Here is a 15,199-nt window from a genome sequence, read left to right on the forward strand (position 1 = left end):
ACAATAATTCCCACATTAGTCACTTTTTGTACATTTTCTTCCATTATATCATAAAATCCAGACTAATTCTGGTGCCATTTTGAGCCCTGAGGTGATTTTCCCGCCATTTTGTTCCCTGAGGCGACTTTCGCGCCATTTGAGGCAGTTTGGGCGTCTATTTATCAATAATTCCCCATTAATCACTTTTTGTCCATTTTTTTCTATTTTATCATAAAATCAAGACTAATTCTGGCGCCATTTTGTTCCCTGAGGCAATTCTGGCGCCATTTTGTTCCCTAAGGTGATTCTCCGCCATTTTGTTGCCTGGGGCGATTCCGGCACCATTTTGTTCCCTGAGGTGATTCCGCCGCATTTTGAGGCAGTTTGGGCGTCACTCTATTTTTGTCCATTTTCTACCGTTATATCATAAAATCCAGACTAATTCTGGCGCCATTTTGAGCCCTGGGGTGATTTTGGCGCCATTTCCCCCCTGCTTTCCCGCCATTTCCCCCTGAGGTGATTCTTCCGCCATTTTGAAGCAGCTCAGTGCTCACTCTATTTATCAATAACTCCCACATTCGTCACATTTTATACATTATTTTCTATTATATAATGAAATCAAACGTGATTTGGGTGCCATTTCCCCCCCTGAGGCGACTTTCCCTCCATTTCCCCCTGAGGCGATTCCACTACCATTTTGTTCCCTGAGGCGACTTTCCCTCCATTTCCCCCTGAGGTGATTCCACCACCATTTTGTTCCCTGAGGCGACTTTCCCTCCATTTCCCCCTGAGGTGATTCCACCACCATTTTGTTCCCTGAGGTGACTTTCCCGCCATTTTGTCCCTGAGGCGATTCCACCACCATTTTGTTCCCTCAGGCAACTTTCCCTCCATTTCCCCCTGAGGTGACTTTCCCTCCATTTTGTTCCCTGAGGCGACTTTCCCTCCATTTCCCCCCCTCAGTCGACTTTTCCGCCATTTTCTTTCTGAGGTGATTCTGACACCATTTACCCCCTGAGGCGATTCCACCACCATTTTGTTCCCTGAGGCGACTTTCCCTCCATTTCCCCCTGAGGTGATTCCACCACCATTTTGTTCCCTGAGGCGACTTTCCCTCCATTTCCCCCTGAGGCGATTCCACCACCATTTTGTTCCCTGAGGCAACTTTCCCACCATTTCCCCCTGAGGCGACTTTCCCTCCATTTTCTTTCTGAGGTGATTCTGGCACCATTTGCCCCCTGAGGCGATTCCACCACCATTTTGTTCCCTGAGGCAACTTTCCCACCATTTCCCCCTGAGGCGACTTTCCCACCATTTTCTTTCTGAGGTGATTCTGGCACCATTTGCCCCCTGAGGCGATTCCACCACCATTTTGTTCCTTGAGGTTACTTTCCCGCCATTTCCCCCTGAGGCGATTCCACCACCATTTTGTTAGCTGAGGCGACTTTCCCTCCATTTCCCCCTGAGGCGATTCCACCACCATTTTCCCCCTGAGGCGACTTTCCCTCCATTTCCCCCTGAGATGATTCCACCACCATTTTGTTCCCTGAGGCGACTTTCCCGCCATTTCCCCCTGAGGTGATTCCACCACCATTTTGTTCCCTGAGGCGACTTTCCCGCCATTTCCCCCTGAGGTGATTCCACCACCATTTTGTTCCCTGAGGCGACTTTCCCGCCATTTCCCCCTGAGGCGATTCCACCACCATTTTGTTTCCTGGGGCGACTTTCCCGCCATTTCTCCCTGAGGCGATTCCACCACCATTTTGTTCCCTGAGGCGACTTTCCCTCCATTTCCCCCTGAGGTGATTCCACCACCATTTTGTTCCCTGAGGCGATTTTCCCGCCATTTCCCCCTGAGGTGATTCTGGCACCATTTCCCCCCTGAGGCGACTCTGCCGCCATTTTGTCCTTGAGGCGACTTTCCCTCCATTCCCCCCTCAGTCGACTTTCCCGCCATTTTGTTTCTGAGGTGATTCTGTCACCATATCCCCCTGAGGTGATTCCACCACCATTTTGTTCCGAGAGGCGACTTTCCCTCCATTTCCCCCTGAGGTGATTCCACCACCATTTTGTTCCCTGAGGCGACTTTCCCTCCATTTTCCCCTGAAGTGATTCCACCACCATTTTATTCCCTGAGGTGATTCCGCCGCCATTTTCCCCCTGAGATGATTCTGGCACCATTTCCCCCTGAGGCGACTCTGTCGCCATTTTGTCCCTGAGGCGACTTTCCCTCCATTCCCCCCTCAGTCGACTTTCCCGCCATTTTGTTTCTGAGGTGATTCTGTCACCATTTCCCCCTGAGGCGATTCCACCACCATTTTGTTCCCTGAGGCGACTTTCCCTCCATTTCCCTCTGAGGCGACTTTCCCGCCATTTTGTTTCTGAGGTGATTCTGGCACCATTTCCCCCTGAGGCGATTCCACCACCATTTTGTTCCCTGAGGCGACTTTCCCTCCATTTCCCCCTGAGCTGATTCCACCACCATTTTGTTCCGTGAGGCGACTTTCCCTCCATTTCCCCCTGAGGTGATTCCACCACCATTTTGTTCCCTGAGGCGACTTTCCCTCCATTTCCCCCTGAGGCGATTCCACCACCATTTTGTTCCCTGAGGCGACTTTCCCTCCATTTCCTCCTGAGGCGATTCCACCACCATTTTGTTCCCTGAGGCGACTTTCCCTCCATTTTGTTCCCTGAGGCGACTTTCCCTCCATTTCCCCCCTCAGTCGACTTTCCCGCCATTTTGTTTCTGAGGTGATTCTGGCACCATTTCCCCCTGAGGTGATTCCACCACCATTTTGTTCCTTGAGGTGACTTTCCCTCCATTTCCCCCTGAGGTGATTCCACCACCATTTTGTTCCTTGAGGTGACTTTCCCTCCATTTCCCCCTGAGGTGATTCCACCACCATTTTGTCCCTGAGGCGACTTTCCCGCCATTTCCCCCTGAGGTGATTCCACCACCATTTTGTTCCCTGAGGCGACTTTCCCCCCATTTCCCCCTGAGGCGATTCCACCACCATTTTGTTCCCTGAGGCAACTTTCCCTCCATTTCACCCTGAGGTGATTCCACCACCTTTTTGTTCCCTGAGGCGACTTTCCCTCCATTTCCCCCTGAGGTGATTCCACCACCATTTTGTTCCCTGAGGCGACTTTTCCGCCATTTCCCCCTGAGGCGATTCCACCACCATTTCCCCATGAGGTGATTCTGGCACCATTTGCCCCCTGAGGCGACTCCGCCGCCATTTTGTTCCCTGAGGTGATTCCACCACCATTTTGTTCTCTGAGGCCACTTTCCCGCCATTTCCCCCTGTGGTGATTCCACCACCATTTTGTCCCTGAGGCGACTTTCCCTCCATTTCCCCCTGAGGTGATTCCACCACCATTTTGTTCCCTGAGGCGACTTTCCCTCCATTTCCCCCTGAGGCGATTCCAGCACCATTTTGTTCCCTGAGGTGATTCCGCCGCCATTTTCCCCCTGAGGTGATTCCACCACCATTTTGTTCCCTGAGGTGACTTTCCCTCCATTTTCCCCTGAGGTGATTCCACCACCATTTTGTTCCCTGAGGCAACTTTCCCTCCATTTCCCCCTCAGTCAATTTTCCCGCCATTTCCCCCTGAGGTGATTCCGCCGCCATTTTGTTCCCTGAAGCGACTTTTCCGCCATTTCCCCCTGAGGCGATTCCGCCACCATTTTGTTCCCTGAGGCGACTTTCCCGCCATTTCCCCTGAGGCGATTCCACCACCATTTTGTTCCCTGAGGTGATTCCACCACCATTTCCCCCCTCAATTGACTTTACCTCCATTTCCCCCTGAGGCGATTCCACCACCATTTTGTTCCCTGAGGTGATTCCACCACCATTTTGTTCCCTGAGGCGACTTTCCCGCCATTTCCCCCTGAGGTGATTCCACCACCATTTTGTTCCCTGAGGCGACTTTCCCGCCATTTCCCCCTGAGGCGATTCCACCACCATTTTGTTCCCTGAGGTGATTCCACCACCATTTCCCCCCTCAATTGACTTTCCCTCCATTTCCCCCTGAGGCGATTCCACCACCATTTTGTTCCCTGAGGTGATTCCACCACCATTTTGTTCCCTGAGGCGACTTTCCCGCCATTTCCCCCTGAGGTGATTCCACCACCATTTTGTTCCCTGAGGCGACTTTCCCTCCATTTCCCCCTGAAGTGATTCCACCACCATTTTGTCCCTGAGGCGACTTTCCACCATTTCCCCCTGAGGCGATTCCACCACCATTTTGTCCCTGAGGCGACTTTCCCGCCATTTCCCCCTGAGGTGATTCCGCCGCCATTTTCCCCCTGAGATGATTCTGGCACCATTTCCCCCCTGAGGCGACTCTGCCGCCATTTTGTCCCTGAGGCGACTTTCCCTCCATTTCCCCCTCAGTCGACTTTCCCGCCATTTTCTTTCTGAGGTGATTCTGGCACCATTTCCCGCTGAGGTGATTCCACCACCATTTTGTTCCCTGAGGCGACTTTCCCTCCATTTCCCCCTGAGGTGATTCCACCACCATTTTGTTCCCTGAGGCGACTTTCCCTCCATTTTGTTCCCTGAGGCGACTTTCCCTCCATTTCCCCCTGAGGTGATTCCACCACCGTTTTGTTCCCTGAGGCGACTTTCCCGCCATTTCCCCCTGAGGTGATTCCACCACCATTTTGTTCCCTGAGGCGACTTTCCCTCCATTTTGTTCCCTGAGGCGACTTTCCCTCCATTTCCCCCTGAGGTGATTCCACCACCGTTTTGTTCCCTGAGGCGACTTTCCCGCCATTTCCCCCTGAGGTGATTCCGCCGCCATTTTGTCCCTGAGGTGATTCTGGCACCATTTCCCCCCTGAGGCGACTCCGCCGCCATTTTGTCCCTGAGGCGCGTCCTCCGCCATGTCTCCCGCAGACACCACGGGCTGGGGCGTCTCCCCCCGCGGCGCCGGGTACCTGTTCGGCAGCGACGTGGTGGCGCAGTTCAACGCGGCCAACGACGTGGCCATGATCTGCCGCGCGCACCAGCTCGTCATGGAGGGCTACAAGTGGCACTTCGGGGAGAGCGTCCTCACCGTCTGGTCCGCCCCCAATTACTGCTACAGGTGGGGACGTTGGGGACACGGGGGACATGGGGGGATGTGGGGGGATAGGGGGGTGTTGGGGACATGGGGGGACAGGGGGGACACAGGGGGATGTGGGGGTGTGGGGGACTGGGGGGACATGAGAGTGTTGGGGACATGGGGGACATGAGGGGACGGGGGGATGTTGGGGACATGGGGGATGTGGGGGGATAGGGGGGTGTTGGGGACATGGGGGACATGGGGGTGTTGGGGACGTGGAGGCTGTGGGGGGACATGGAGGACATGGGGGTCATGGGGGTCATGGGGGGACATGGGGGTCATGGGGGGACAGGGGGGTGTGGGGGACATGGGGGGACAGGGGGGTATGGGGGACATGGAGGACATGGGGGACATGGAGGATGTGAGGAGACATGGGGGGACATGGGGGTGTTGGGGACATGGGGGACAGGGGGGAACATGAGGGGACAGGGGGGTGTTGGGGACATGGAGGGATATGGGGAGATGTGGGGGGACAGGGGGGTGTTGGGGACTTGGGGTCATAGGGGGACAGGGGGGTGTGGGGGACATGGGGGGACATGGGGGGACAGGGGGATGTTGGGGACATGGGTGGATGTGGGGGGACAGAGGGATGTTGGGGACATGAGGACATTGGGGGATATGGGACATGGGGGACATGGGGGACAGGGGGGGACAGGGGAGTGTGGGGGACGTGGGGGGACATAGGGGATGTGGGGGGACATGGGCGACATGGGGGACAGGGGGGTGTTGGGGACATGAGGGGACTGGGGGGACATGATGGGACAGGGGGGTGTTGGGGACATGGGGGAAATGGGGGGACAGGGGGATGTTGGGGACATGAGGGGACATGGGAGTGTTGGGGACATCGGGGGATGTGGGGGGACAGGGGGATGTTGGGGACATGGGGGACATGGGGGGACAGGGGGTTGTTGGGGACACGGGGACAAGGGGGAATTGGGGACAGGGGGACACATGGACAAGGGGGAATTGGGGACATGGGATATTGGGGACAAGGGGGAATTGGGGACACGAGATATTGGGGACATGGGATATTGGGGACAAGGGGGAATTGGGGACACAGGATATTGGGGACAGGGGGACAAGGGGGAATTGGGGACACAGGATATTGGGGACAGGGCGAACTGGGGACAGGGGGACACATGGACAAGGGGGAATTGGGGACAGAGGGACAAGGGGGAATTGGGGACATGGGATATTGGGGACAAGGGGGAATTGGGGACATGGGATATTGGGGACATGGGGACAAGGGGGAACTGGGGACAAGGGGACACATGGACAAGGGGGAATTGGGGACATGGGATATTGGGGACATGGGGACAAAGGGGAATTGGGGACACGAGATATTGGGGACAAGGGGGACATTGGGGACAGGGGGACAAGGGGGAATTGAGGACACAGGATATTGGGGACATGGGGACAGGGGGACAAGGGGGAATTGGGGACATGGGGTATTGGGGACAAGGGGGAATTGGGGACATGGGATATTGAGGACACAGGATATTGGGGACAAGGGGGAATTGGGGACACGGGATATTGGGGACAGGGGGCCAAGGGGCATTTGGGGACATGGGGACACGTGCGGCAGGTGCGGGAACGTGGCGGCCATCTTGGAGCTGGACGAGCACCTGCAGAAGGAGTTCATCATCTTCGAGGCGGCGCCGCAGGAGACGCGCGGCATCCCCGCCAAGAAACCCGTGGCCGACTACTTCCTGTGACACCCCCGGGCCACCCGGCGTCCCCGCAGGTCACCCCGTGTCCCCACTGGGTCCCCAAGGGCCGCCCCGGGGTCCCCAAGAGCCGCCGTGACCGTGGGACGTGTCCCCAAGGTGCCCATGGATGGTGGTGTCTTGAAGGGGCTTGGGGACATGATGAGATCTGGTGGCCCCTCTTGGGTCACTGTGGTGTCACTTGTGTCCCCAAGGGTCACCCAAGGTCACCAGGGTCACCCGGGGTCACTAAGGTCACCCTCGGGTCCCTAAGGGTCACCCATGGAGTCCCTAAGGGTCACCCATGGGGTCATCAAGGTCACCCATGGGGTCACCAGGGTCACCCATGGGATCCCCAAGGGTCACCCCAGGTCCCCAAGGGTCACCCATGGGGTCCCCAAGAGACACTCTGGGTCACCTCAGGTCCTTAAAGGTCACCCATGGGGTCCCCAAGAGCCACTCTGGGTCACCAAGGTCACCCATGGGGTCATTAAGGTCACCCATGGGGTCCCCAAGAGCCACTCTGGGTAACTAAGGTCACCCATGGGGTCCCCAATGGCCACCCATGGGGTCATCAAGGTCACCCATTGGGTCACCAGGGTCACCCAAGGGGTCCCCAAAGGTCACCCAAGGGGTCCCCAAGGGTCACCCATGGAGTCATCAAGGTCACCCATGGGGTCACCAGGGTCACCCATGGGGTCCCCAAGAGCCACTCTGGGTCACCAAGGTCACCCATGGGGTCCCCAAAAGCCACTCTCGGTCACCAAGGTCACCCATGGGGTCTTCAAGGTCTCCTATGGGTCCCCATGGGTCACCCCGGGTCACTAAGGTCACCCCGGGGTCCCCAAGAGCCGCCATGACCGTGGGACGTGTCCCCAAGGTGCCCATGGATGGTGGTGTCTTGGGGGGACTTGGGGACGTGATGGGGTCTGGTGGTCCCTGTGGTGTCACTTGTGTCCCCAAGGGTCACCAAGGTCCCCAAGGGTCACCCATGGGGTCATCAAGGTCACCCATGGGGTCCCCAAGAGCCGCTCTGGGTCACTAAGGTCACCCAAGGGGTCCCCAAGGGTCACCATGGGGTCACTAAGGTCACCCATGGGGTCCCCAAGAGCCACTCTGGGTCACTAAGGTCACCCATGGGGTCCCCAAGGGTCACCCATGGGGTCCCCAAGAGCCACTCTGGGTCATTAAGGTCACCCATGGGGTCCTCAAGGGTCACCCCAGGTCCCCAAAGGTCACCCATGGGGTCCCCAAGGGTCACCCATGGGGTCCCCAAGAGCCACTCTGGGTCACTAAGGTCACCCATGGGGTCACCCAAGGGTCACCCCAGGTCCCCAAAGGTCACCCAAGGGGTCCCCAAGGGTCACTCATGGGGTCCCCAAGAGCCACTCTGGGTCACTAAGGTCACCCAAGGGGTCCCCAAGGGTCACCCATGAGGTCACCAGGGGTCACCCCAGGTCACTGAGGTCACCCATGGGGTCACCAGGGGTCACCCCGGGTCACCGAGGTCACCCATGGGGTCACCAGTGTCACCCATGGGGTCCCCAAGAGCCACTTTGGGTCACTAAGGTCACCCATGGGGTCACCCAAGGGTCACCCATAGGGTCCCCAAGGGTCCCCAAGGGTGACCACCCCCCAACTTGGGGACCCCCTGGTCCCCATTGCAGCCTTGGTGGGGGGGGGGGCTGGGGGGGATGACACTTGGGGACAACCAGGTGACCTTTGGGGACCCCCCAGGTGACCCCTCTTGTCCCCCCTCCCCCCCCCCCCCGTGTGTTTTGGGTTGAAAAACGAGGAGTTTGTTGGGTTTTGGGGTTTTTTTTGTTGTTTTTTTTTGAAACCGTTTCAGCTCCTTTTACATAAAAAAAGAAGAAAAATCCCAAGTGGCTCCAAAGTGTCGTGAAATGGGGGGGGAGGGGCCATAGGCCACGCCTCTTTCCATGAGGCCCCGCCCCCTCTGCACATCCCCCGCCCCGCAGACTCCGCCCCTATCCACGTGGCCCCGTCCAATCCTGTGCAGCCCCCGCCTCCACGGCACAGGCTCCGCCCCCTCAGTCCCCGCCCCTTCTCACAGGCTCCGCCCCTTTCCACCTGCCTCTCCACGCAAGCCCCGCCCAGTCCCCTGTAGCTGCCCCGCCCCCCTCAGGCCCCACCCCCCCAGTGGCCCCGCCCAATCCCTTGCAGCCCCCGCCCCCTCCGCGCAGGCTCCGCCCCCCGCAGGCACCGCCGCTCCGCGCTGCCCCGCCCCTTTCCGCTGGCCACGCCCCCTCCGCGCAGGCTCCGCCCCCCGGAGGCACTGCTGCTCCGCGCAGCCCCCCCCCTTTCCACTGGCCCCGCCCCCTCCGCGCGGGCACCGGCCCCGTCAGGCCCCGCCCTCCCCCGCTTCGCCCCTTTCATCCCGGCCCCGACCCTGCCCAAGCCCCGCCCCCTTTCCCCCGCCCCTCCCGTGAGGCCCCGCCCCTTTTCCTCCAGGACACCCCCCCCCCCCCCCCCCCCCCAGGCACGGAGTTTCCCATGATGCCCCGGGGCCGACCCAGCATGGCCGCCGCCCTCTCCAACGGCCCCGCCGCCACGTGCCGGAGCGTGACGTCACCGCCCCCCCCCCCCCGCCCCGAGGCGGAGGGCGGAGCGGAGACACTGCGGCCCCGCCCACCCCACATCAAGCCACGCCCCCTTTCCCGTCCCGCTCCTCCCGCTCTCGCGAGATTTCCCTCCGGGGGGGGGGGGTTTGGGCCCTCCCCCATCAGGCCACGCCCCCTTTCCCTTCCCGCTCCTCCCGCTCTCGCGAGATTTCCCTCGCTGGGGGGGGGGGGGGAAGGGGGGGCGGAGCCACCGCCGTTCCGCTCCCGCTGCGGCCCCGCCCACCCTCTTTAAGCCACGCCCCCTTTCTCTTCCCGCTCCTCCCGCTCTCGCGAGATTTACTCCGCGGGGGGGGGGGGGGGTTGGGGGCGGTGCGCCGGAGCCACTCTGGCCCCGCCCACCCACATCAAGCCACGCCCCCTTTCTCTTCCCGCTCCTCCCGCTCTCGCGAGATTTCCCCCGGTGGGGGCGGGGGGGCGGAGCCACCGCGGTTTCGCTCCCGCCCACCCTCTTCAGGCCACGCCCCCTTTCCCTTCCCGCTCCTCCCACTCTCGCGAGATTTCCCCCGGTGGGGGCGGGGGGGCGGAGCCAGTGCTGTTCCGCTCCCACCGCGGCCCCGCCCACCCCATCAAGCCACGCCCCCTTCCCCTCTCTCGCGAGACAACCCGTTCCCCCGCGGCGGGAGGAGGAGCCGGGGTGGGAGGGAAGAGCCGAAATCTCGCGAGAACTCCGGGAGGTGGGAGGGAGCGCAGAACGTCAGCGCGCCGAACTCTCGCGAGATCTCCGCCTCCCCGGCCACGCCCCCTCGGCCGGCAGCGCGCGCGGCGGCGCTGCCGCCATTTTTCCCGCCGTCCAGCGGGCAGCGCGAACTCCATTTCCCGTGAGCACCGAGAACCGGGGGGGGGGGGGGGGGAACCGGGGGGCGGGGGGGGGATGGGGGGGCAAAGGGGGGAATGAGGGGGGGGCACCGTGCCCCGGGGTTGCCGTGGGGGGGGGCGGGGAGGGGGGGGCGGCCGCCATTTTGCGGCGGGGGATGGCGGCGGCGGCGCTGAGGGGGGAGGAGCGGGAGGGGCCGCCCCCCCCCGGTCACACACACACACACACACACACACACAGAATGGAACGGTGGGTGGTCACACAGTCACTCATATAGGGGGGGGGAAAGGCGGGAAGAGGGGGGGTGAAGGGACTGGTTGTGGGGGTGGGTCTGGTGTGGGGGGAGGGGGATGAGGGGACAGTGTGGGGTGAGGGGACAGTTTGGGTGAGGGGACAAGAGGGGACGTGGGGGGGTGAGGGACTGTGGGGGGTGGGGGGACAGTGGGGGGTGAGGGGACAGTGGGGGGTGTGGGGACAGGGAAGGGACAGATTGGGCTGAGGGGACAGTTTGGGGACAGTGTGGGGTGAGGGGACTGGGGGTTGTTGTATCTGGTGTGGGGGGAGGGGACAGTGTGGGGTGAAGAGGCAGTTTGGGGTGAGGGGACTTGGTGTGGGGTGAGGGGACAGATTGGGGTGAGGGGACAGTGTGGGGTGAGGGGACAGTGGGGGGTGAGGGGACAGTGGGGGGTGAGGGGACAAGAGGGGACCTAGGGGGGTGAGGGACAGTGTGGGGTGATGGGACAGGGGGGAGTGAGGGGACTGAGGGGACAGTTTGGGGACAGTGAGGGGTGTGGGGACAGTGTGGGGTGAAGAGCCAGTTTGGGGACAGTTTGGGGTGAGGGGACAGAGAGGGTGTTTTGGGGTGAGGGGACAGTGTGGGGTGAGGGGACAGATTGGGGTGAAGGGACAGTGTGGGGACACTGTAGGGTGAGGGGATGGTGGGGGGACAGTGAGGGGACAGAGGGAGAACATTTTGGGGTGAGGGGACAGTGTGGGGTGAGGGGATTTGGTGTGGGGTGAAGAGTCAGTTTGGGGACAGTGAGGGGTGAGGGGACAAGAGGGGACCTGGGAGGGTGAGGGACAGTGGGTGTGTGGGGACAGGAGGGGACAGTGTGGGGTGAGGGGACAGATTGGGATGAGGGGACAGTTTGGGGGGAAGGGACAGGAGGGGACAGTGAGGGGTGAGGGGACAGTGTGTGGGGGGGGTGTATCTGGTGTGGGGTGAAGGGACAGATTGGGGACACTGGGGGATGAGGGGACAGTTTGGGTGAGGGCACTTGGTGTGGAGTGAAGGGACAGGGGGGACTGAGTGGACAGTTTGGGGACAGTGTGGGGTGAGGGGAGAATTTGGGGACACTGAGGGGTGAGGGGACAGTGTGGGGTGAGGGGACAGTTTGGGGTGAGGGGACACTGGGGGCCAGTTTGGTTGAGGGGACAAGAGGGGACGTGGGGGCTGAGGGACAGTGTGGGGTGAAGAGCCACTTTGGGCTTTGGGGACAGTTTGGGGTGAGGGGACAGGGAGGAGATTTTGGGGTGAGGGGACAGTTTGGGGTGAAGAGACAGTTTGGGGACAGTGTGGGGTGAGGGAACTGGGGGTGAGTGTATCTGCTGTGGGGGGAGGGGACAGTGTGGGGTGAGGGGACAAGAGGGGACCTGGGGGGGTGAGGGACAGTGGGGGTGTGGGGACAGGAGGGGACAGTTTGGGGTGAAGGGACAGGGAGGGGACAATGTGGGGTGAGGGGACAGTGTGGGGTCGGAGAGGGGACAGTGTGGGGTGTGGGGACACTGAGGGGTGAGGAGACAATTTGGGGACACTGAGGGGACAGTGTGGGGGGCGTATGTGCTGTGGGGGGAGGGGACAGATTGGGCTGAGGGGACACTGGGGGACACTGGGGGGTGAGGGGACAGATTGGGCTGAGGGGACAGAGAGAGGACAGTGTGGGTGAGGGGACAGTTTGGGGACAGTGTGGGGTGAGGGGACAGTGTGGGGTGAGGGGACAAGAGGGGACCTGGGGGGGTGAGGGGACAGTGGGGGTTAGGGGACAGTGTGGGGTGAGGGGACAGTGTGGGGTGAAGGGACAGTGGGGGGTGTATCTGGTGTGGGGTGAAGGGACAGATTGGGGACAGTGTGGGGTGAGGGGACAATTTGGGGACAGTGGGGGGGGCGGACAGTGTGGGGTGAGGGGACTGGGGGTGAGTGTATTTGGTGTGGGGGGAGGGGACAGTGTGGGGTGAAGAGGCAGTTTGGGGTGAGGGGACTTGGTGTGGGGTGAGGGGACAGTGGGGGATGAGGGGACAAGAGGGGACCTGGGGGGGTGAGGGACAGTTTGGGGTGTGGGGACAGGAGGGGACAGTGTGGGGTGAAGGGGGACAGTGTGGGGTGAGGGGACTGGGGGTGAGTGTATCTGCTGTGGGGTGGGGGGACAGTGTGGGGTGAGGGGACAGTGTGGGGTGAAGAACCAGTTTGGGGTGAGGGGACAGTGGGGACTGAGGGGACACTTTGGGGACAGTGAGGGGTGGGGGGACAGATTGGGGTGAGGGGACAGTGTGGGGTAAAGAGCCAGTTTGGGGTGAGGGGCCTTGATGTGGGGTGGGGGGACAGTTTGGGGACAGTGTGGGGTGAAGAGCCACTTTGGGGACAGTTTGGGGTGAGGGGACAGAGGATATTTTGGGGTGAGGGGACAGTGAGGGGTGAGTGTATCCGGTGTGGGCTGAAGGGACAATTTGGGGTGAGGGGACAGTGGGGGGTGTATCTGGTGTGGGGTGGGGGGACACTGGGGGCCAGTTTGGGTGTGGGGACAGAGAGAGGCCAGTTTGGGATGAGGGGACGGTTTGGGGGGGAGGGACAGGAGGGGACAGTGTGGGGTGAGGGGACAATTTAGGGACAGTGTGGGGTGGGGGGATAGAGAGGGGACAGTGTGGGGTGAGGGGAGAGTTTGGGGACAGTGTGGGGTGAGGGGACTGGGGCTGAGTGTATCTGCTGTGGGGTGAGGGGACAGTGGGGACAGTGAGGGGACAAATTGGGGTGAGGGGACAGTTTGGGGACAACGTGGTGGATGAGGGGACAGTTTGGGTGAGGGGACAGTGTGGAGTGAAGAGCAACTTTGGGGTGAGGGGACTTGGTGTGGGGTGAGGAGACAATTTGGGGACAGTGTGGGGTGAGGGGATAGAGAGGGGACAGCGTGGGGTGAAGAGCCACTTTGGACTTTGGGGACAGTGTGGGGTGAGGGGACAGTGTGGGGTGGTGGGGGGACAGGGAGGGGACAGAGGGAGAACAGTTTGGGGTGAGGGGACAGGAGGGGACAGTGTGGGGTGAGGGGACAATTTGGGGACACAGGAGTGAGGGGACTGGGGGTGAGTGTATCTGGTGTGGGGTGAGGGGACAGGGGAGAGTGAGGGGACTGAGGGGACAGTTTGGGGACAGTGAGGGGTGTGGGGACAGTGTGGGGTGAAGAGCCAGTTTGGGGACAGTTTGGGGTGAGGGGACAGAGAGGATGTTTTGGGGTGAGGGGACAGTGTGGGGTGAGGGGACAGGGGGGGGACAGTTTGGGGTGAAGAGGCAGTTTGGGATGAGGGGACAGTTTGGGGACAGTGTGGGGTGAAGAGGCAGTTTGGGGTGAGGGGACAGTGTGGGGTGAGGGGACAATTTGGGGACATTGTGGGGTGAGGGGATAGAGAGGGGACAGTGTGGGGTGAAGGGACGGTGGGGGGTGTATCTGGTGTGGGGTGAAGGGACAGATTGGGGACACTGGGGGGTGAGGGGACAGTGTGGGGTGAGGGGACATTGAGGGGTGGGGGGACTGGGGGTTGTTGTATCTGGTGTGGGGTGAGGGGAGAGGAGGGGACAGTGTGGGGTGAGGGGACAGTGTGGGGTGAGGGGACAGTGTGGGGTGAGGGACAGTGTGGGGTGATGGGACAGGGGGGAGTGTGGGGACTGAGGGGACAGTTTGGGGACAGTGAGGGGTGTGGGGTGAGGGGACAGAGTGGGGACAGTTTGGGGTGAGGGGACACTGGGGGACATTGGGGGGTGAGGGGACAGATTGGGCTGAGGGGACAGAGAGTGGACAGTGTGGGGTGGGGGGACAGTTTGGGTGAGGGGACAAGAGGGGACCTGGGGGGTGAGGGACAGTGTGGGGTGAGGGGACAGTTTGGGGTGAGGGGACAGTGTGGGGATGGTGGGGGGACAGGGAGGGGACAGAGGGAGAACAGTTTGGGGTGAGGGGACAGTGTGGGGACAGTGTGGGGATGGTGAGGGGACAGTGTGGGGTGAGGGGACAATTTGGGGTGAGGGGACAGATTGGGGTGAGGGGACAGTTTGGGATGTATCTGGTGTGGGGTGAGGGGACAGGAGGGGACAATGTGGGGTGAGGGGACAGATTGGGGTGAGGGCACTTGCTATGGGGTGAAGGGACAGGGGGGAGTGTGGGGATTGAGGGGACAGTTTGGGGACAGTGTGGGGTGAGGGGACAGGAGGGGACAGTTCAGGGTGAAGGGACAGTGTGGGGACACTGTAGGGTGAGACATGGGGACAGTTTGGGGACAGTTTGGGGACCGTTTGGGGACAGGTTGGGACATGGGGACCATTTGGGGACCGTGTGGGGACAGTTTGGGACATGGGGACAGTTTGGGGACAGTTTGGGACATGAGGACAGTTTGGGGACCGTTTGGGACATGGGGACCGTTTGGGGACAGTTTGGGCCATGGGGACCGTTTGGGGACCGTTTGGGACATGGGGACAGTGTGGGACATGGGGACAGTTTGGGGACAGTTTGGGACATGGGGACAGTTTGGGACATGGGGACCGTTTGGGGACAGTGTGGGACATGGGGACAGTTTGGGACATGGGGACAATTTGGGGACAGTTTGGGACATGGGGACAGTTTGGGGACAGTTTGGGACATGGGGACAGTGTGGGACATGGGGACAGTTTGGGGACAGTTTGGGACATG

At 61.0% G+C, this 15,199-nt stretch overlaps 3 protein-coding genes across 3 annotated transcripts in view; all 3 read left to right on the forward strand.

The window, feature by feature from the left end:
• The window catches only part of TLCD3B (TLC domain containing 3B), a gene marked incomplete at its 3' end in the record, with an annotated part of 20,069 nt that extends 19,072 nt beyond the window's left edge, over positions 1–997 (forward strand). The window contains exon 6 of the mRNA XM_080361482.1: positions 943–997. Within this exon, the coding sequence (XP_080217608.1) occupies positions 943–997 (55 nt within the window). The remainder of the gene's footprint in view (positions 1–942) is intronic.
• Positions 998–4,867: 3,870 nt separating this feature from the next.
• On the forward strand, positions 4,868–8,588 carry LOC308051152 (serine/threonine-protein phosphatase 4 catalytic subunit B; the record flags this gene model as incomplete). Its single annotated transcript, XM_080361483.1, has 2 exons — positions 4,868–5,070; positions 6,674–8,588. The coding sequence occupies 2 exons, from the start codon at positions 4,868–4,870 to the stop codon at positions 6,801–6,803; spliced, it is 333 nt and encodes a 110-aa protein (XP_080217609.1). The 3' UTR covers positions 6,804–8,588.
• A 723-nt stretch (positions 8,589–9,311) lies between these two features.
• LOC308051153 (helicase SRCAP-like) overlaps positions 9,312–15,199 on the forward strand; it is a gene marked incomplete at both ends in the record, with an annotated part of 61,643 nt that continues 55,755 nt past the window's right edge. Inside the window, 2 exons of the mRNA XM_080361484.1 lie at positions 9,312–9,377; positions 10,035–10,254. Coding sequence (XP_080217610.1) covers positions 9,312–9,377; positions 10,035–10,254 — 286 coding nt within the window. The remainder of the gene's footprint in view (positions 9,378–10,034; positions 10,255–15,199) is intronic.

This window comes from Nesoenas mayeri (assembly GCF_963082525.1).
Source record: "Nesoenas mayeri genome assembly, chromosome: 32".
Taxonomy (NCBI): domain Eukaryota; kingdom Metazoa; phylum Chordata; class Aves; order Columbiformes; family Columbidae; genus Nesoenas; species Nesoenas mayeri.